Source organism: Vipera berus (genome assembly GCF_964194415.1).
Source record: "Vipera berus genome assembly, chromosome: Z".
In the NCBI taxonomy this organism is placed as follows: domain Eukaryota; kingdom Metazoa; phylum Chordata; class Lepidosauria; order Squamata; family Viperidae; genus Vipera; species Vipera berus.
In genome coordinates, this window is record NC_138205.1 from 93,980,647 (window position 1) to 94,002,392 (window position 21,746).

The window sequence follows — 21,746 nt, forward strand, 5'->3', positions numbered from 1 at the left end:
TAATTTACAAGAAGAGAATTAATGCTTGTATTTCTATTATTTGGAGAGAAATGGATTAGAAGAGAGTAAGCAAGTGCACATACAATGGGGAATGCATATCAAAATCAATCTGTCAGCAGCCTCAGAGTGCACTCAGCATACAGCATGTTCAGCAAATGGGGAGAGGGCATTGCCCAAAGAAATTGTTGATAGGCTTTTCTTTTTTAGATGGATGAGTGAATGTTTCCTTTTTGACAGACCTCAGATGGAGATGGTTTATTTGGAGAGGAGGGAATCAGTGAAAGAAGGGGTGGGGGCATCCCTAACCCCATATGTGTGCTGAAAGGGGGAAGCATTGAAAGATGGGCTTCACAAGAGCTGTGTTGCATAAACTGCCTTGCTACTCTGTTCCATTTGGTAGCTGCACAGTTAGGGCCCTTGGCGAAGCTTCACTGCTTCCCCCAAAGGTTTGTAACATTGGGACTGTGACTCAGCTGCTAGGTTTTTCTTAGGGCAAATAAGGCTCAGGTTTCAAACGTGTTTTTTTTTAAATTTAGGCTGTGTAAAACATTCAAACCATGGAACAGCCAGTTTGAGTGCCCAGAAATAAGAGGACAGAAAAGGCAAGCTCAGAAGAGGCTTATATTGGTAGTTAAGGAGAAGGAAAGAAAAATGAGAAAAGAGTAAATAAGCCTGTTAGGTACACCACATTTTAATTAAACCATGTTGATGTCTAGGGAGAAGGAAGGAGCTAGAATGGGCTGGTGCATAGACTATGTTGAGAAAGATTAGGTGGAAAGAGGGACAAGGCCTTGTCTTACTCACTGTACCAGAATTTGTCTTAGCTGAAGCGCAGAATCAAATAGTGTTGAATGAATGAACTGGCCAAATGTCAAAGCCAAAACTGTTTGATTCACAAAACATTTTTTTCATGTCATATGCATCTATATTTGTGATTGTTTACAATTTTAAAACAATTTATTGTCCTTTAAATATTTTTATTTCAACACTGTGTTTTTTTGTTCAACCGCTATGAAGTTACAGTAACTGATGCTATTATTCTCTTACATAAATCTCATGTAAGGGAAAATAACAGCTGCTGTTTTTCTTCAATGTTAGTAAACTTTGACTCAGTTTGACTATGACTCAAATTTCATAATCACCTTTGAGGCCTTGTAATTTCTGAGTCATATCAGAATAGAGCTGATGAATGAGATTTCATCTTTATTTTCCAAATTCATATCTTGTTTTTCCAGAAGAAATCTTATTCCCCCAGTGTACGTATATTTCTAGGCTCTAGCAAGCTCAGGAGAGAATTATTTGGTACCAGTTCGAAAGAATGTAGTGTAGTTTTCTCAGCTATAATCCCATGTGTAGTAAAGTGCCTGCCACGTTATCATGATCTCACAATACAAAACTATCAATAGAGGTATTGTGTCTCTTATGCGTTTTACTCATTCACAAAGGGAGAGGTCATTCCAGCTAGAGTTCTGCATCTGATTTTGACAGGATCATCCCCCGTTCCTGATATGCTTACCATGCAATTAAAAGACGACTTCTCTATTGGAAAAATGAATAGTTTGTGAACAGTTTTTTCTCAGTACTGGGAATAGGCAGAGAAGGAATGCTGCATTTCTTGTTTGGGTTAGGTAAAGGAAATAGCTATGAAGGCAACAAAAATCTACTTAAATGCCTCCAGTCTGAATGTGAAAAGGAATCTGGATTGAGGGTCAAACGCTTCTCTAGTTGCTCTGTTTCACTCAGTATTCAAGGTTTAAATTCAAGGAAAGGAATGTCAGAGGTTGCTGGTAGCCCACAGGGAATGGTACTTTGTTTCCCAGTAGGGATTCTTCAGATTTCCCAGTGTAATTGTGTTTCAAAGAAATTGCTGTTGCCTGAATGCATACTATGTTGCATATGTTACTAGAGTTTTTGTTACTGAGATTTTCACGAAAATTATAGAGTCCTTCTTCACTCTGTTCTTAAGTTGCTTGGGGCTGGTCCTTTGTCTTGACATAGCTGCATTGGCTCATAGAATTGGAGATGGAACCCGATTTTTTTACAGATGCAAAAAGATACACTGTTTTACAAGTGTAAGTAATCTTAAAACAAAATAGTCATTCAGAAACATCTGTTCATATTTTATGTCAAAATGGTGTGCTACTGGGTATTAACTGTCTTTCTTGCTTCTGTCTTGATACTTGAAAGAAGAAAGGATTGGATGCTTATACAAGAATCCAAACTACTGGGGTGAGATGGGGATACATTTTGTTTTACGTCAGTGTTGGCTTCATTTTGTTGAAAAGTTGCACACCTTGGTAATATCTAATATAACTTTGGGCTAGGAATGGCATTGTACTCACCAGTGAAGAATAACTTGAGCTAAAGGAATCTGCAAACATCCTTGTCTGAAAGGATGGATGTCTGAGACATCAATGCGTCATCCTTTAGGGAATCTATGTAAGGCCATACTGTGTTCAGATGTTTCCCTCAAATCTTTTTTACATAGTAGTACATAATTTTGTAGCAAGTTCTAATAGTAGGTATCGATACATGAGTAAAGGGGCAGTGTTTTCCAACAGTTTTGAAAGAAAGGAGATCAACCTATTTTCACCGATCTCAGTTTTGAGGGCTACTGCAAATTATTAAGAGATCATCTTTCTTTATCACAAGCTCCCTGTGCCCCTCAGAATCAAAAAAAAATCTTTTGTTTTGTTCTCCATTTCTCTGCATTGTTCCTCTTATGTTTCTTTGTTGGAGTTGTTGGATAATAAAAGAAAACACTTCAGTGCAGTTTTCTTAATTTTTTTTATGGCACCCAATGGACTACAGCTCTCAAACTGGGTGGGAACTCCCTCCCACCTCCTGAGGCAGGAAATCTAGTAAGATCAGCTTTGCTTCCAAGTACATGGGAGGAGGAACTCTCCATGACACATTCTGCAGTAAGTCCAGTATTCGGTGGTAAACTCCACAGGGATGCTGAATTGATTTAAACTATACATTTTAAAGGTCTGCATCTGGAAAGCCAGGGGAGTCACAGGTTTTCTTCCCTCTTGTAAGTCAGTAGCACAGAGAACTGTTGATCCTCACTTTCGTGAGGGAGGTTTTTATTTAAAATAGAAAAGTTGTAACAGGTAGTATCATTTCAATTGACCAGTAAGTTGTAGTTAAGATACATTTTGTGTTCAATCTGTTTTAATAATTGTTATATGTGTATGTGTATGTGTTTGCATGTTAGATGGAACAAGATTAGGATCCATATATTTGTGAAAGAGGAAAAGAAATTTTATCCTAGTGCGTTTTATTGTCAAAAGACTCATGTTTTGATTTTTTTTAATTGTACACATTTCTGGATTTGTTCAATTTTGCAATAAATTGCTTATATCAATAGCCATGAATTGAACAGTGAAGCCTTTTATCCCTATAGCAGCTGTAAAAGTAATAGTATAGCTTAAAAATGTTAAAACACTGAGCAATGTGATGACATGTTAAATATGTGGTTTTTAATATACACGAATACAACCCGTACACTTAAATAATCAGATTTAGAAGAGTAGAAACTTGTTGAACTTTATTTTCTGAAGGTAGAAGACGTTAAAAGGGAGGCTACATCCTACTGGCTTCTTGCATACTATATGCTTGTCTTTTCAACCAATCCATGTCTCGACATGACTCAACTAATGGACTATATTTTCTTAAATTACTGGCATTCCAGTTGACTATATCATTCATGAAAATGGATTGGCTGACAGTCAGGCATTCTTGAACCTGGGTTACTAGGATTTCTATATTCTAAAGCTTTGTCTACTATTTTATCTGAAGAAATATAAATACTTAGGTTCATTTGAAAAATAATTATTTTCAGTTTCAGCTTCATATATTAGCTATTACATGCATATCAGTTCACATCTTTCTGCTATGAAGATTGCAGGACTTGACACTATATAATCCAGAACGAACCATTACAGTTAAAGGCAGTATTGACACTTGTGCCAAGGCTGAGGAGGAAATAATGAAGAAAATCAGGGAGTCATATGAAAATGATATTGCTGCTATGAATGTAAGTGCATTTCTTATGAGGGGTGTAAATTTGCTATCATTTTTTTTTAGTGTTTGTCCAAAAAATTACAATAGAGCTAAATCAGTTTCAGGACAAAAGTTTATATTTTGTCCTTTCTATTGGAAAAATCTAATAAAATGAATACATATTAAAGAAATCCAAATAAGTACTTCACAGTTGGAGAGTCCAATTGATCACCTTAGAAAAGCCTTGCCTGCTTAGTTCTATTTTAATGTCAGAAGTAGAATTTTATATATTCCTGATTATTAAGGTAGACTTACTGTCTTTGAAAATAATTTGAAAAACGTTATTTGAACATGTATGCTTATGAGTGCAGCATTTCTTTAAAGGGATGTCTTTTTTTCAGGTAATACCTGATTCAGAAAAAAGTCGTAACTGTCTAAATGGGTCATGTTACTGCATTGATTATGATGCTTTACTAATGGTCCAGAGTAGTTAGTTAGGTACTCCAGTTGCAAGTGCATTCATTCTTGATTATTGCGATTGAAAGGTGCTGTAAGCCATTATATTCAAAGACATAATAAGTAGAAAATTTTAGCCTCAGGTGATTTCATGATAATTTCAATTCTTTTAAGAAGACAGTTCTTATTTCTCCTTAGTGTGTGTTGTAATCTTTCTTCATGTATTTAATTACCTGTGAAGGCTAAACTTGTAGAACATGCAAATTTAAAGATATAATATTTAGTGAAAATATTTCATTATGTTACATTATTTCATAGAACCAATCAATAGTTGCTTTTGTCAGAATTGTAGTGTATATATGGTTAATGTTGATAAAAGATTCTGATATTAATTTTTAAATTAATTAGCTACATGAAATTTCACTCCATTTAAATTATTTACATTTTGACTACTAAGCAAAAAAGAATCCTTTATTTAAAATAGTAAATATTTTTTAATTAAGTTGCTGAATTAATTATCTTCCATATTATTCCAGCTTCAAGCACATTTAATTCCAGGGCTAAATCTGAATGCCTTGGGTTTATTCCCGCCTTCTTCTTCAGGGATTCCACCTCCCACAGTGGGTGTTGCTCCAGCCACTGCTTCCTCTTCATATCCTCCGTTTGGGGTAATTCTAGCTCTTTCTATATTTTGCACAGTAGATTATAACTGTTCCCATTTATACATTGCATGAAAATATGTGGGTTTCCCTGATTTAATGGAAATATCTAGCGTGATTTTTTATGATATAAAAATCTTGAATTAGAATAGCACAACATGTGAAGAAAATGACAATTCACAGACTATTTAGAGAAGAGTACCGTATATACTTGAGTATAAGCCGACTCGAGTATAAGCCGAGACCCCCAATTTCACCCCCAAAAACTGGGAAAAGTTGTTGACTCGAGTATAAGCCGATCCGCCGTTCTGCATGCCTCGGAGGCTGGATCCGCGCTCTGCAAGCCTCTGCCGCCAGCAGAGGCTCGATCCGCCATTTTGCAAGCCTGAATACACAGGAATACCCTGTGTGGCCGCGGCTCTCGGGGAAGCCCTGGCTGTCCGCTTCCTCACTCCACGCTGCCATTCGGGGCCCGCGCGTTCCCCGGGCAAATCGCGGCGCCCAGCAGGCGAGGAAACACGCCTGTTCCAGTCGCCCCCCCTTCCCTCAGGAGACGCGAAGCAAGTGACCGCCCGGAGCTTACCGAGGACTTGCGCGCGGCCGAGGCTTCGGTACTTCCAGGATCGCGCGCACCTCTCCCAAGCCGCCGCGCGCACCTCCCCAAACCTCCCCAAACGTCGGCAGGTCTCCGTTCCTCCGCGCAGACCTGCCGACGTTTGGGGAGGTTTGGGCGCCTCCCCAAACCTCCCCAGGTCTCCGTTCCTCCTGCCGAAGTTTGGGGAGGTTTGGGCGCCTCCCCAAACCTCCCCAGGTCTCACTATACACATTCACCCAGAAGTGACTCCCTCTGTCCTGACAGGGGATTATTCCCCTCCAAGTACATCTAGAATGGTAGTCAAAAGAATTGTTAAGTAGTTTTTACCTTTCACAAATCTCTTTCAACTTCTTTAGTTGATTGCTTTGGCATTCTTCTGCTACATCTGTTAGCTTTTGTATAAGCTTAGGAGGGGGAAAAAACAGATATGTCATAGACTGTACCAGCCACACATTCTGTTGATAAGTATTGCACAGATAGTCTTCAGGTTGTGACCCTAATGGAGACTGCCATTAAATAATGTTAAATGAACTGCCTCAAGTAATGACCAGCCATACGTATTCTCCTCAGTGCATTCATTAAAGAGTGCACTGGTCATTAATTGAGGGTGGGGGAGATCCTGGGAGGCCTAATGCAAGCACCAGCCCGCCTGCCTCAGGTCTCCCCCACCCCCAGATACTGGGCTTCAGCACAGCTGGCTGTCTTGCCAAAGAGAAACATCTGGGAAGGAAAACCCTGTCTTACCTCTTTCCCAATTCTGCCTCTGCCCTTCCTCCTACCAAGGTGTTCTGGGACTAGTTCCCTAGCCTTTTGGAGCTTTTGGTGTTCGCCCATCAGCTGTCTACGGGGAGGCAACAAAGCTGCCTCTCTAGGCTTTGAGAAAAGGCCCCTTGCACAAAAGGCAGCTTCAGGACGAGCTTCCAAAAACCCTTTCCTTCCTTAACGCCCTCCCCACCTTCCCCCAGAAAGCCATATTTCTTTTTTTTTATTGAAAATTTTTATTGAAGTTACAATATTATCCCCTCCCCAACCCACCCCAGAACCCCTCCCCCTCCCCCATATTTCTTCAATAACAAAAACATAAAAAGCTGGTTGGGATGTACTCGCTGATTTCCCCCCCCCCCTTTTTTTAGATGCTAAAACTAAACTCTCCCTCTGCCTTCCAACCAATATCCCTTTTTAAAATCTTACCTTGGCTCCAGATGGAAGAGTAGAGGAACTAAGCTAGTAAGGAGAGAATTTTTTTCTGCAACTTTTTACTCCTGAAGTAGTAGTAGTAGTAATAGTAGTAGTAGGAATAATAATAATAAATCCCTAAAAGTTGTGCCAGAAAATGGAGGACGCTGGGTCTTTGCAAGTTTTAGCTGTCTGTCAGACTGCCTGAAAAGGGCGGCCTTCAGGCAGCCAGGCGGACAGCTAAAGCTTGCAAAGACCCAGCGTCCTCCATTTTCTGGCATAACCTTCGGAGATTACTTTAAAAAAAAAACAAAAAAAAACTTCAGAGGAAAAACAGCTGCAGAAACATTTTGTCTCCTTGCTGGCTTGGTTCATCTACTCTTCAGCCAGGAGGGAGTCCAAGGCCTAGAGAAGGAGAGCTTTGCAGCATCCCTATGGACAGCTGATGGGCAGACAGCTGAAAGAAGCAGGCAGGCAGGGCGCGGAGGAACGGAGACCTGCAGGTCTCGGACGGCGGTGGCTTGGGAGAGGTGCGCGCGATCCCGGAAGCACCAAAGCCTCGGCCGCGCACAAGTCCTCGGTAAGTTTTTTTTGTTGACTGGAGTATAAGCCGAAGTGGAATTTTTCAGCCCAAAAAGTGGGCTGAAAAATTCGGCTTATACTCAAGTATATACGGTATATACATCCAAAGAAAGTATGACCAGCTATGTTCCTGAGAACCAGAAAAAAATGGAGAAAACTTGGGTTTTGAGCACATGATTCTTTTTCATATACATCTTGTTAAAGAACAATCATTTATATATGAGCCAGCGGTATGCAGCAGTAGGCAAAAAAGCCAGTGCAACAGAGGAATAGAATCAAGATCATGAGAAGTATTAGTAGCACTTTATAAACCCTTAGTAAGGCCACACTTAGAATATTGCAGCCACTTTTGGTCACCATGTTATAAAAAAAATGTCGAGACTCTGGAAAGAGTGCAGAAAAGAATAACAAAGATGATATGAACGCTAAAATATATGAAGAACGGTTGCAGGAATTGGATTTGTTTAGTGAAAAGAAGGACTAGGAGTGACATGATAGCAGTGTTCCAATATTTGAGAGAGGCTGCCACAAAGAAGAGTGGGGTTAGGGTTAGGTAGGACAGCTACTTTTCTGGAATGGTGTAGGATCTCCTGATTGACCAGGAGGTTGGACTAGAAGACCTCCAAGATAATCTTCCAACTTTTGTTATTCTGTTGTTCTGATAAGTTTACCATTTGAAAATTACGTCTATCACTGTCCTGTTGGATTATACAACAATTCTTTTCCATTATAGTCTAGCCATATTCCTCTGTCAATATATTGCACATTGAAGCTTGTTTATTTGAAACAATATGTTCAAGCTCCTTTTACTTAATTGTAGTGTGTGTATATGTTTGTCTGAGAGAGATTGAACAAGAGTTCCTGGAAAGTAATCTAAGGGGTGATATGTCATTATGGCAAGAATGTTATGATTCAGAGTTTTTTCCGTAAGGAGTTTTGTTTGGGATTATTTTATTTTTATTTTATTAGATTTATATACCGCCCCTCTCCAAGGACTCGGGGCGGTGTACAGGGCAATTAAAACGCTAACAACACGCAAGGTATAAAAATTAAAATAAGATTAAATCAATAGCCCTAAGTAATAAATACAACCTAAAATTTAATTTTTTAAAAAATTTAAACACTAAAATCCAATCCCTCAGTCCAGGCCGGCATGTTCAAACAACCAAGTCTTCATTATATTGTGCTCTCATTCATTTTTCTTGGGGGGGTAGATTTCCAATAAACATGAAAACACAAAAAGCTATCTTATGCTGAAGATGACTTATCTAGTTCATGTGATCTCTCTTGTTTTCCTGAATCTGGTTCAAGATTCATGAACTTTAGTTTCCAGAATTTAGACAGCTATCTAAAGCTTTTTGAGGCACGCGGTGGCTCAGTGGGTTAGGACGCTGAGCTTGTCGAACAGAAGGTCGGCAGTTTGGCGGGTCAAATCCCGAGTGCCGTGTAACAGAGTGAGTGCCTCTTACTCATCCCAGCTTCTGCCAACCTAGCAGTTCGAAAGCACGTAAAAATGCAAGTAGAAAAATAGGAACCACTATGGTGGGAAGGTAACAGCGTTCCATTTGCCTTTGGTGTCTAGTCATGACACCACATGACCACGGAGACGTCCTTGGACAAGCGCTGGCTCTTTGGCTTTGAAACGGAGATGAGCACCGGCCCCTAGAGTCGGAAACGACTAGCACGCATGTGCGGGGGAACCTTTACCTTTTTTACCTAAAGCTTTTGACAGCTTTGTCAGTTTCTGACTGCCCTAATGTGAGGCATGAAAAATCAAGACCTCACATGATTTATTGCTTAAAACCTATGCACAGGAATCTTCTCAACCAACAGTCAAAAGTGGTTATCATTGGATGAGGGCCAATCACTATCAAGGGGATTTGGACTTTGTGGGTACATAATAAATCAAAACTTTTTTACTCCTTCCCCTGGTTCTGCCATTTTCTCTCCTACAGTTACAGACGCCAGGTACTGAACCAAAGATTTCTTTTTGCAAAGACTAAATCATTGAAGTATTGTTAGCATATGCATAGGTTGTTAGAGACAAAAAGTGTAAATGTGGCCCTTTCTTTTCATCTTCATGCATTTATAGGTATAATCTTGGCTTAAGAGTAAGTTTAGCCTCGTGGTTGTTCATAGCTTGCCTGTATTTTCTTTGCTTTTGCATTCCAGCAACAACCAGAATCTGAGACAGTTCATCTGTTTATCCCAGCCTTAGCAGTGGGAGCCATTATTGGCAAACAAGGGCAGCACATCAAGCAACTTTCTCGTTTTGCAGGTGCATCTATTAAGGTAATATCAGATATTTATACCACAGTCTTCTTGACTCTTAAGAGCAAGTTTTTGCAGGCCCTGTTCTTTGGCTACCTCAGACACCATACCTTGCATATCAAGCAATAACTGGTACTTCCTGTTTCTAGAAGACACGATAATTATAAGAACATTTTTAAAAGTTATTTGAAATAGAAGTTGTAAAAAAGAAATTAAAACCCTCTTGGTGGTCGTGACTTTTACATAATTGTTCTTAGCATGAAAGCTTTAGGCCATGTTTTTGAAGTGCAGCTTAATTGTTTCCACACAACTTTTAATGTTTAATTCAAAACGAGTCCATTTGTCTAGATTTCACTTCAGTTCAGGTATGTTAGCTCTTTGCTGAGTAAAAAAAAGCTAGTACTGCAGCATTATAGCTGAAAGCATTTAGTTTTCAGGAGATACAAGATACTGTATAAAAATACTACTGTTTTTCTTCACAGTCAGCTAATCAAATAAATCACAATCAATTCTTTTCCAGTAATTTCTAGTTACCAAAATGGTAGATCTCTGTTAGCAGGATATATATTTACATAAAGATATGATTCAAAAGAAGGAAGTACCTTAGAGAGAAAGATTGTTACTAACAGCTGTGCTGTAAAAATCCGTAAATGGATCTTTAAAGAATTTTTATTAAATTTTATAAGAATAAAAACAATGGAAATTTTGTAAGATAAAAGTAAAGAGGAAATATGTGAAAAAGTACAAAGAAATATAAAAGAAAGAAAAGAAGCAGCTTCTGGTCTTCTTAACAACAGTTGGAAGTAGATTTATATTTTTTTCCCTCTTTCTAACAGTACAACAAAATTTCCTTTTATCAATAGTCACCCCTTTCTAATCAAACTGATAAATCATGTTAATTTTTTTCTTTGTGCAGCAAAACAGTTTGTAAGAAATTTCCAGTCATTAATAAAGGTACTTATTGACCTTTCTCTAACAGACAAGTCAGTTTTGACATTTGTTAATTCTGTCATCCTCACCAGCCATTCTTCTATTTCAGAGTCTTTCAATTTTTCTGAATTTAATCTTGCAGAAATTATAAAAAACATTTTTTCATAACTCTTTCCTAACTGTCCATTAGTCTCAGCAAGAGGAGTTCTGGTTTCAACTGAACATTAATCTTTAAAATTATTTGTATCATAATATCTATTTTAACCTAAGATTTTCTAGCTTTTTTGCAAGTAATAATAGACATGATTAAATGTGGAGATCACTCTTTCTAAACCAATCAAAATGGTATCTTTTTTTATTTGAGTTCGTTAGTAAAAAAAAAAATTGGTTCAGTATTCTGATCAGGATTTCTTTTAAGTACAATCACATGTGCATTATTAATCTTGAGTTTGATAATAAAATGCTGCTGCAAAACCTGGGTCTAATCTTCTTTCTGACAAAGTACACAAGAATACCCCTTGGTACATTTCTTAATTTTGAAAATCGTGTATTAATTCTATACACTTTTGTCATTTTTGCTGCCTTATATCATCCCAAAAAGTTTGTGAAAAATTGAACAATCTGTCTCTGCTGTCTTTTCCAGGATCCTCTGGAACTGCTCTTAAGTCTGAAGGAAAATTCTTTTCCATTCCTCTGTTTGCTATTTCTATTTTACTTTTTAAAATTTCCACTTCCTCATAAATTTGTTTAATATTTCCTATAAATTCTTTCATACTTTTATAACTTCTACTTTCATCTTCTTTCTTCATCTTTATAAACCTTCCTTCTATTCTAACTTCAATAGCCAGTTCATTTTTAATACGTCACAGATTCAGCTACCTGTTTCCTTATCTCTTTAAACATCTTTTGTAATATTTCTGCAGTAATTCCTTTTCTATCAATGCCTCATCAAGCCTTGCAGCTTTTCCAATGGTTGCTATTATTTTATTTATAATATAAATATAATATTTATAATATAAAAGTAAATCAATTATAAAGATACGAATAAAAAGCAGGTGTCTCCTTTTTTCCTGCTTTCACCTTTCCTTGTTTTATAAATTCTGCCAGTTGTCTTTTTCCTTTGATATTGAAGAATCAACATGCCCATGGTTGGTTTGTTTAATTCCAAATAGCACCAAAAGTACTTTTTCCAAAATGCTACTTTTCAAATTTGTGCAGTCCTTGTTTTATAACTTTTTTAATCAAAATCTTGTAAAGCTCTTTTCCGTGTTAAAATCTTTTAAAAGTATTTCATTTTTGCTTTAGTTTCTGTAATTCAGAAAGAAAATTCTAAGAGTCACAGAGTTTTCTTTCTCCCACTGTTTTCAAAGGCTTCAATTCATTGTATTTAAAACAGGGTTTGAGGGTTTGGTATCCTTTAAAAAGCTGTGCCTTGTGTATGGAAGCACACTGTTTCTCCCTTGACCTTCTGCCAAATGTACAGGTATTGCATAGGGGGTACCTTGCTCAATAGTAGCAACTGTGAGAGGAATCTCAGAGTCCTAGTGGACAATCACTTAAATATGAGCTAGCCGTGTGCTGCAGCTGCCAAAAAAGCCAACACGTGCTAGGCTGCATTAACAGAGGGATTGAATTAAGATCACATGAAGTATTAATACCACTTTACAATGCCTTGGTAAGGCCACCCTTGGAATACTGCATCCAGTTTTGGTCACCACGATGTAAAAAAGATGTTGAGACTCTAGAAAGAGTACAGAGAAGAGCAACAAAGATGATTAGGGGACTGGAGGCTAAAACATATAAGGAACGGCTGCTGGAATTAGGTATGACTAGTTTAATGAAGAGAAGGACGAGGGGTGACATGATAGCAGTGTTCCAGTATCTCAGGGGCTGCCACGAAGAGGGAGTCAGGCTATTCTCCAAAGCTCTTGAAGGCAGGACAAGAAGCAACAGATGGAAACTAATCCAGGAGAGAAGCAACCTAGAACTAAGGAGAAACTTCCTGACAGTTAGAACAATTAACCAGTGGAACAACCTGCCTCCAGAGGTGGTGAATGCTCCAACACTGGAGGTTTTTAAGAAGAGACTGGACAGCCATTTGTTTGAAATGATATAGGGTTTCCTGCCTGGTAGGGGTTTGGACTAGATGACCTCCAAGGTCCCTTCCAACTTTACTATTATTATTATGATTAAACTGTGTTCTCAAGAAAAGCTTCCATCTTGTCATGAGAAGCAGCAGTTGAGGGGGCAGGTTGGACAATTTGTTAGTTTTTCTTTTATCTGGAACAACTTTACCACTCAGAAATCCCTGCTGGCTGCCATTCGCTGCCACAACCAGATCTCTCTTGTTTGGCGATATCTAGTCCACCAATGGACCTTACCTGGAAGCCTACTCTCATGAAAAGATGTTTAATCAATGTGTTTGAGAATTAAAATAAGTGTATTTTTTTAAAATAAGATTTCATTCTCCTTTAAAGCAACAATAACCATCCCAAAAATCTGAAGGCCATTAATGTTAGCATGCTGCAATCCATTTTCCCCAGCAGCTTTGGACAGCCAATAGAAAAAAAATACCATATGAGCTTGAGACTGCCCCTGTGGACAAAGGGCCATTGAAGCTATAGTTCACGTCCTGCTATACTGTGTCTTCTATAAGGACCCACGAGCTCAATTTATAACAGCTCACCTGATAAAATACCCAGGAAATACTGATCTCTCCCACATACAACTACTGTTGTCACATCAATAAAAAATAGTTTCTCTGAATGTGGCCAAATTCTGTTATGCGGTATGCAGAATTAAGCAGACTAACTGCCCACTGACAATCCACCACCAATCGTAATATACTATTGCCTTTTATTTTTATTTTTTTTACTATTATCATTGTTTTTAATGTTTTTATTTGTAGTGCTGATTTCTGACCATAATAAACATTGATTGATTTGATAGAGTCCAGGGAATGGAAGAGGATCTAATGATCTCTTAAATATACCCACTTATGTTCCAGATAGGGACATGGTGGCTCAGTGGGTTAGGATGCTGAGCTTGTCGATCAGAAGGTCGGCAGTTTGACAGGTCAAATCCCAGGTGCCGCGTAACAGAGTGAGCGCCTGCTACTCGTCCCAGCTTCTGCCAACCTAGCAGTTCGAAAGCACGTAAAAATGCAAGTAGAAAAATAGGAACCACTACGGTGGGAAGGTAACAGCATTCCGTGCGCCTTTGGCGTCTATTCATGCCGGCCACATGACCACGGAGACATCCTCGGACAAGCGCTGGCTCTTCGGCTTTGAAATGGAGATGAGCACTGGCCCCTAGAGTCAGAAACAACTAGCACGCATGTGCGGGGGAACCTTTATCTTTACCTTTTATGTTCCAGATAGCACCTCCTGAAGGGCCGGATGCCAAACTGAGAATGGTGATAATTACTGGACCACCTGAGGCACAATTCAAGGTATCATTTTAAAGTTTTTAATGCTCTTTGTTTGTTTGTACAGCAGAGATATGCAAATAATTTGTTACCTTAGTCCCCTGTTTTGCAGTACCCTCCCAATCATCAACCTAACGTTTGTGACAAATCACCAAAAATTTGATTTCATTTCATTTCTAGATCATGGAAAGGAAAACTCTCTATGGCCCTTGGCCATCAGAATGGCTCTCATCTGCTGAGACGTTTTCCTACACTTGGGTTAGAGAAACAATGGGTACCTGTCACTATAGCATTTTGAATAGCCAAAAAGCTGTGCACCACTACATTTTTGAACAGTTTCAACATTCTGCTTGAAGTAGATAATCAGATACTACTAAGCTGTTTATAAATACAAAAATGCTGCCCAGTAAACTAAAACTGCCATTGTGATTTTTAAAGGTATAAATGTTGAGGATAATTGGAAAACTTAATTCCATTAAAAAATGATACCAGTGCCAAAATTGTACAGTTTTACTGTTAAATAAAGGCCATATAAAGTCTTTTATACAATAGTATGATATGGAGGACTTTCTACATTTTAAACAGTTATCTGAGGCAAACTGGTTTGGAATTAAAGTTTGGATATGTTGTGCATGAAGCAAAATGTACCCATATTTCTTCACTTATGGCCAATTTGTAATAATGTTTATTACTGGGCATTTTTTTGTTGCAGCATTCAAATCGGAGATTATATCTTCCAAAAAGGTGATTTTAAAAGATCTTGGGAGGCATACTCTATTGATCACTGTGCCACTGGCTGCTTGCAGATTAATCTCTGGAAAATCATCTCCAATGTTCCATAATCCTTCTAGGAAATCACATTCTAATATCCTTCAGCTAATTGAGGAAAAAAATTGTTTAAGACTTCTTAAAGTTTGGGATTTATTTCTGCTGTTTTTATGTTATTTTGATAGAAGAAAATGAAAAGGATGGAATGGTGGAAAAGATCACAGTCTTCATCTTTGTGCACTATGTTCTGAAATTTAGTGTTTGACAATATTGACTGGGGTTTTTTTTACTTAAAGGCCCAAGGGAGAATCTATGGGAAACTTAAAGAAGAAAATTTCTTTGGACCTAAAGAAGAAGTGAAACTTGAAGCTCATATAAAAGTGCCATCCTATGCTGCTGGCAGAGTTATTGGCAAAGGTGGCAAAACGGCAAGTATTAGAACATGAAAAAATATTTTACCAGATTATCTTATAAAAAAAAAATGTCTGATTTGAGGCCAAGGAACAGATTCTTTGAGACTCTCCTCTCCCAATGCTAGCTACCAAACCTGCTTGCTTGTTTATGGACTTATTTCTAGTTGCCATATATGTTGTGTCCAACTTTATAGATTCTGGATGACAAATTCCAATGAAAATAATAAAATAAAATAAAATAAATAATATCATAAATATAATAAAATATAAAAATTACAGAAACACATATGAAGATTAAAAGAAATCCACACCACAACTCATAATGTCCAAATGTTCTCTTAAACAGCCAGACTGTTGTGGTTCTGTGGAAAAATAGGATTGTGTGGACTATAACTATTTCAGGAGTTAATATATTTTACTGGGATGAAAAAGAAATTCAAAAAATGTTTCTTCTTGTATACCCCACCCTCACCTCTCCTTTTGAACTCTCAAGGAAGACAGCCTATGAATGCATAGAAAGTGTTGATTGCGTCTAGTAGTAGATGGTCCTATAAGCCTCCTGGACAAAGGCAATATAGGCATTCAGAAATAATAGCAATCTACTTGGATTGTAGCCAGAGCAAACTGGTAGGTAATGCAGTTCTTGTAATATTGGTGTAGCAATATTCTGCCTACCTATACACTGCTGCAATTGTCCACTGATTTTTCAAAGTTACAGCAGCACTGAATGAGTAGTGATTACAAGTGGTCCTGGAAGTTCCAGGTATCCCAACAACCCTGTAGCCACGTGATTGTCATCTGGGCACTTGGTAATTTTCTCGCACTTAACAAAGGTTGCATTATCACATGATTGTGATTTGCGATTTTCACTGCTGGCTTTCCACAAACCAAAAGAAGAGGGAAGCCAGCAGAGAAGGTCATAAATTGGGTAAGTCTCTCTTTTCTGCACACACCCCCAAACTTCACATTTCCACCTAGCCACTTAAACACCCTCCCTCGCTGGGCAGCAGCCACTGCAAGCCACTTTCCTTACTACGGACCTGTTTGCAATCCCCCTGGGACTTGCAACTTCCTGATGACTTTTCCACTAACTCTGGTTGTTGGAATCTGGGAGGAAGTTGTGAGGAGTTATTTACTTAACAATGGCAAGAGAGACTGAAGGGATTCCTGTTGCTAAGCAGAGACATGTGATGCCATGCCTTATGACCATAACTGTCATACTTGGCCCAGCTTGGTCCTTTAGGAAAGAAACACTTTTGACTCCACTTGTAGCAAAAAGATTACTTTTACTAAAAGCCAAGTGTTTACAGTAAGCAAAGAGAGAATTAAGAGTTCACATGCAAATATTCCCTAGTTAACTTTCCATTCATTCCCCTCTCCCTCCCCCCCCTCTCTCTTTCTCTCTCTCTCACACACACACAACCTCTCCACTCACATTTGAAGATGTTTTGGTAACTGTCCCTGCAATAGATGGAGAGGTGTTACATTCCATTCCTTGGCCTTGGGATGACTCCAGGTGTAAGAAGATTGCTTTCTGTTTCCCCATCTCCCTTTCTGTCTCCCTCACCCCACCCCATAGCTTATGACAGACTGGCAAAATTACTGACCAAAATTTCATAATTCATAATGACTGAAATTCTGGTCCCAGTTGCCATTGTAATCGGGCTGACTGTAATCCTCTAGCACAGCCCTTAAGTAGGTTGAAATACTCCCAACTTTAAAATAATAAAGAAGTGATTGACTGTGACTAAAGCTTCCTGCTCTGAAAAGGGCTACCACAGAAATACCAGTCAAAACTCCATTTGCTGAAGGAGGCCCAGTCCAGAAAGACTCACAAGTTGCAGACTGACCTCCTCCTTCATATGGAATGCAGCCCCATCCAGAATGAGTGTAAAGGAAGTAAGAGAATCAATTGGGCAGTTGCTCTGTCTTGCCTTGTCTAGCTCCTTACAGCCTGAGGCCACCTCACGATCTATCGTCAGATGAACCAGGCAGATTTTCTCTCTTTTTTAACCCTGTACTTTGGAACATCCTATACTGTGGAGGGATTTAAAAAACGTGTTCCCCCCTGACAATTCATAAAAGTATTACAACAACACAATAATTTTCATTCTTCTGGGAATCACTTACGGAATTTCAGTGATAGTATTATTCTGGTTTGTATGGTTCTTTTACTTTGTTGTATGTTATCTACCATCTATACTGACTCACCTTTCTTGCAAATCCTTTTACTTCCGCATTTTTTTACATCTTTTCTTTCTCCTCCTATTCCCCACTCTACTCAAACCCACATTGTCCACAAATCTGATTTCCTTCCCTATCTTTCTTCACCTGCTAGCACACATTTTTTACTGTTTTACTACTTAAAAAAATAAAAATAGTCTCATATAAAAATAGTCTCATTTAGACACTATCCTCTCAAAAAATAATTTCTAGTAAAACATTATAAATAGTTGCATACATTGGGAATAGTTATACTATTTTAATAAAATTTATATTTCAACAAATTTACTATTTTCTTGAGTATACCCATATAGAGTAAGTCTCAGTTACAAGGTTTGAAAAGCCAATGCAATTTTACAATTTTTTAACAGGTAAATGAGCTTCAGAATTTAACAAGTGCAGAAGTTGTTGTTCCTCGTGATCAGACACCAGATGAAAATGATCAGGTGGTTGTGAAAATTACTGGTCATTTCTATGCATGCCAGGTTGGTGGAAGTTTCTGTCTGAAATAGAATTCTTTGACTTTTTCATTGTTTAATAATTGCAATCTCAAAAGGCACATAGCATTTCCCACTGAACCTATCTGTTACAGGTAGTTCTTGACTTACAACTGCAATTAGGACCAGAATTTTGATCACAGTCATTAAGACATTACATGACTGGATCCATATGACTGCAATCTAAAGTGCCCAAATTTCAAATACATGACTGTGGAGATAGTGCAATGCTTATAACTTCAAGGATGAGTCACCACTTTTTCCAAAGCCATGATAACTTCAAATTGTTCTTAAATAAATGGTCATAAATTGAGGATTACCTGTATACTAACTTTTATATTTCCTTTTGAAGTACCTTTGAGAAAAGGTTTTTTTTTTTTAAAAAAAAACCTAGTGATCTGTGTGTAAATGCCAATGGTTTACTATTTGGGTTATTTTTAAATTACAAAAATCTTCCTTGTTCTCCCCTGTTTTGTCTAGCATAGGTTCACATTGGCAATGTGGTGTACGAATTTCTTATTTGGTTTGCTTCTTTTTATTTACTGATTTTTCTACTTATCAAAAAAATGGGTTAAAGAATTGTGACTGTAATTGCAGTCATTCCCGATGAAATATTTCTGACACAGATGTGCTCCGGATCGTGCACAATTTCAAAATGTAAGAAACAGGATAGCAGTTAGAGGAAAAAGGCATGAAATTCTCTAATGGCATTTCTTCTCTGTCACATAGCTTGCCCAACGAAAAATTCAGGAAATACTGGCTCAGGTAAGAAGACAACAACAACAACAACAGAAAACAGCATCAAGTGGACAGCCGCAGCAGAGACGAAAATAAAGGTTTAGTAAAAGACCCTTCAGAGACAGATGCCAAACCAAAGAGAGAGAGAGAGACAGACAGACAGACAGACAGAGAGGGAGAGAGAGAGAGAGACTAAACTGTAATGGACAGGTTATGGGCACCTGTTGGAATAATATACAAAAATTTCACCAAGCCAGTTTGAGGACCAGGCGCAGTTGGCATACTGTCTCTGAGAATGTATTCTTTAGGCTCTCTTACTTTTGAAACCCAGCTTTAAACTAAGGACCCCTTCACTTCCCTTTTGTTCTATTCTCACAGTTTTAACATAAACTTGCTAGTTTTCTTTCATGGTTCTTACTATTCCCCAGCAGTATTAGGCATTGATTTAATGAAGCTTTCTCTTTTGAGTTCATTGGTTTAAAAAGTAAAGGCATTGCTCTTCTATTCCACTTGTAAAAGAAGCAAAGATAATGGAAAGGTTTGCTTTGGGGATGGGACTGGAGTTTAGAACAAGGGCATTAACAAAGAGGTTAAGTGTTATTCCCAATGTTAACCGAGTGGCTTTTTAAAAAACCCTTTGGCTGCATTTATATACAATACTGCCATGTATAAACTAAGAGGTTTCAGTGATGTTGGCCAGGCATAAAAAGATGAATATGCATTTTACTAAACTACCTCAGGCATTTAATACCTCAAATAAGAAATTATTCCTTTTTTGCCTTTTTTTTGCTTTTTTTGTATTTTGTATACTTTATAAAGCTAATAGTTTTTGAGCATTTTATTTTTTTAAAAAATGATAAATTTGATCAGCCAACAGTCTAGGAGCACTACAGAATTTATTGTGATGGAACAAGTGTTGTGGGTAACTTCTAACTGTTGACTGACAGGAGTGAGATGGAAAAAAATTAGTTTCAGATTATATATGAGGGTGTCAACACAATCATTTTTGGGGGAGTGGGGGTGGGGTAGGGAATCAGTGAATGTTCAGATTATAACCTAAACAAATGCCAATATACTCATTGCAGCAATGCCATTATTTTTCTGTTAAGATGGGATGAAAAACTTTGATGGTACTTTGTTGGGAACAGAACAAGGAAGTGATGGCAAGAGGCTGGGACTTCTGGGTAAACATTAGAAAATCTGTTAGAACTGGACATTTTTTTCCTTGTATTACTTGATTGAATGCATGAACCCTTTGTGCCTTTGACCATCACTCTCTGCCTACTAATACTAAAAGATTTGCAGCCCATTTGTATGTTTTGATTCAAAGAGCAAGCTTCATCTTGAGTTTGATAATATGCTTGATCAATTAGAGCAGTTTGGAGGCATGGGTTCTCTGCTTTCCAGCAATTGCTTCATACTCTTTTCAGTTATTGTATTGGGTGTTGGGTGAGGGAGGTGAGATCAACATATTTTGATGATCCCATTTAAAGGTAATGAAAGACTTAAGTTTACACATCCTCTGTTAAAGGCCACGCTAAGCCACTTCGAAGGGTTTTTTTAAAAAACAAAAATAAATTCATACAACCTCAAGCTTGGCTTACAAACAAGTTACAGCAGCATTTATGCACATTCTGCAACAACCACAAACTAAAAATATGTACTAAAAAGCAGGGATCACAGAAAAATTTAATTTTTTCTTTAATTTCAGAATGTAATTTGAATTGCGATTGTGGTAATATGCATTCAAGTTTCTACACAAACTTCAGTCTACCTCAGCTTAACAATGTGGCAACACATGGTGCATAAAGACTGCTGTGCGTGTGCATGCCTCTCCGGGTGCACAAGCCATGCTATTACCTCGGACCCTTTTGTTTGTAATATTTTTGTGCATGAGAAGATTGGGACTGCTACGCTGCACTGTTTGGAGGGGCACAATATAGCAAAAACAGTTTGTTTCACCATTTTGTTGATCTACCTCTTAGATTGATAAGAAAATAGAGGCATTTCTACATAGAATAGATCATTTGCCCAAAGATTATGGTTATACAGATTAGATAACTTTTGGGGGGGGGGTTCTTTTATTTTACTGCATTTTTCTTTACTAATTGGCTTAAAAATACAAGTATATGTTGTAGTTTAGCAGAAAGAAAGAAAAACAAGTTTCTTGGGGGCTTGGAAGGGGGAACAATACTTTACCTAAACTTTAGGAGTTTTTTTCTTCTTCTTATAATGAACTTTTACAATTACTGGAGTAAGAGATGGAATATAATGGATTTTTTTTAAATCTGAGTCCGATATTAATTTGGAAAAGATTGATATGATTGTTTTTCTTAATAGCTTTATTTTACAAAATAAGTGCTACATTTACACCTGCTGACATAAATATTGTCATTTTTCTTTAAATTTGTAGTTTAGTGTGATAAAATCATGTCTTTTAGTTTCAGTTGAGATATGGCAACATGGAGTATTTCATATAGTTAGGAAGTGATTCTTTAAATGACTTCAGTGTTCAATAAAGTATTGATCATTTCTTCTCTGTAATGTGCCCCCTATGCAGCTTCACTTGCCAGATGCCTCTGAATGGAATAAAGAGTTTAACTCCTACTATCAGAAAAATGTGTCTTTGTTTTATTTGGTAAGAATCAGCGGTTAAAAAAACAAAAAATGGTGGAGATCTTATGAGTTTTTGTCAATTTTTTTAAAAATGTATTGATTCATGGGGCTGAAATGGAAATCCTTGCCTGAAAAGAATAATTAACATGGCAGTTCACAGACTTATAGTTCAGATATATTTCTTATTTAATCTTATTTATAAGATGGCTAGAGAAGAGGCTCTGCTAATACTATGATTCTAAATTCACACAACACACAGCTGCAAGATTCTGGTTTGCTTCATCAGGAAAAGAATGAATTGAAATGGATAATGTAATATAAGTGAACTCTCATGGTTCAACATTCATATTGTAAAATTGTGGGATAAATTTGCCTTCATGCCTAAAGATT

At 37.7% G+C, this 21,746-nt stretch overlaps 1 protein-coding gene across 1 annotated transcript in view; it reads left to right on the forward strand.

The window, feature by feature from the left end:
* The window catches only part of IGF2BP3 (insulin like growth factor 2 mRNA binding protein 3), a 61,896-nt gene extending 40,446 nt beyond the window's left edge, over positions 1 to 21,450 (forward strand). Inside the window, 7 exon segments of the mRNA XM_081344157.1 lie at positions 3,904 to 4,039; positions 4,998 to 5,129; positions 9,646 to 9,765; positions 14,051 to 14,125; positions 15,166 to 15,297; positions 17,877 to 17,990; positions 18,732 to 21,450. Coding sequence (XP_081200283.1) covers positions 3,904 to 4,039; positions 4,998 to 5,129; positions 9,646 to 9,765; positions 14,051 to 14,125; positions 15,166 to 15,297; positions 17,877 to 17,990; positions 18,732 to 18,836 — 814 coding nt within the window. The 3' untranslated portion in view covers positions 18,837 to 21,450.
* Positions 21,451 to 21,746: the final 296 nt, after the last annotated feature.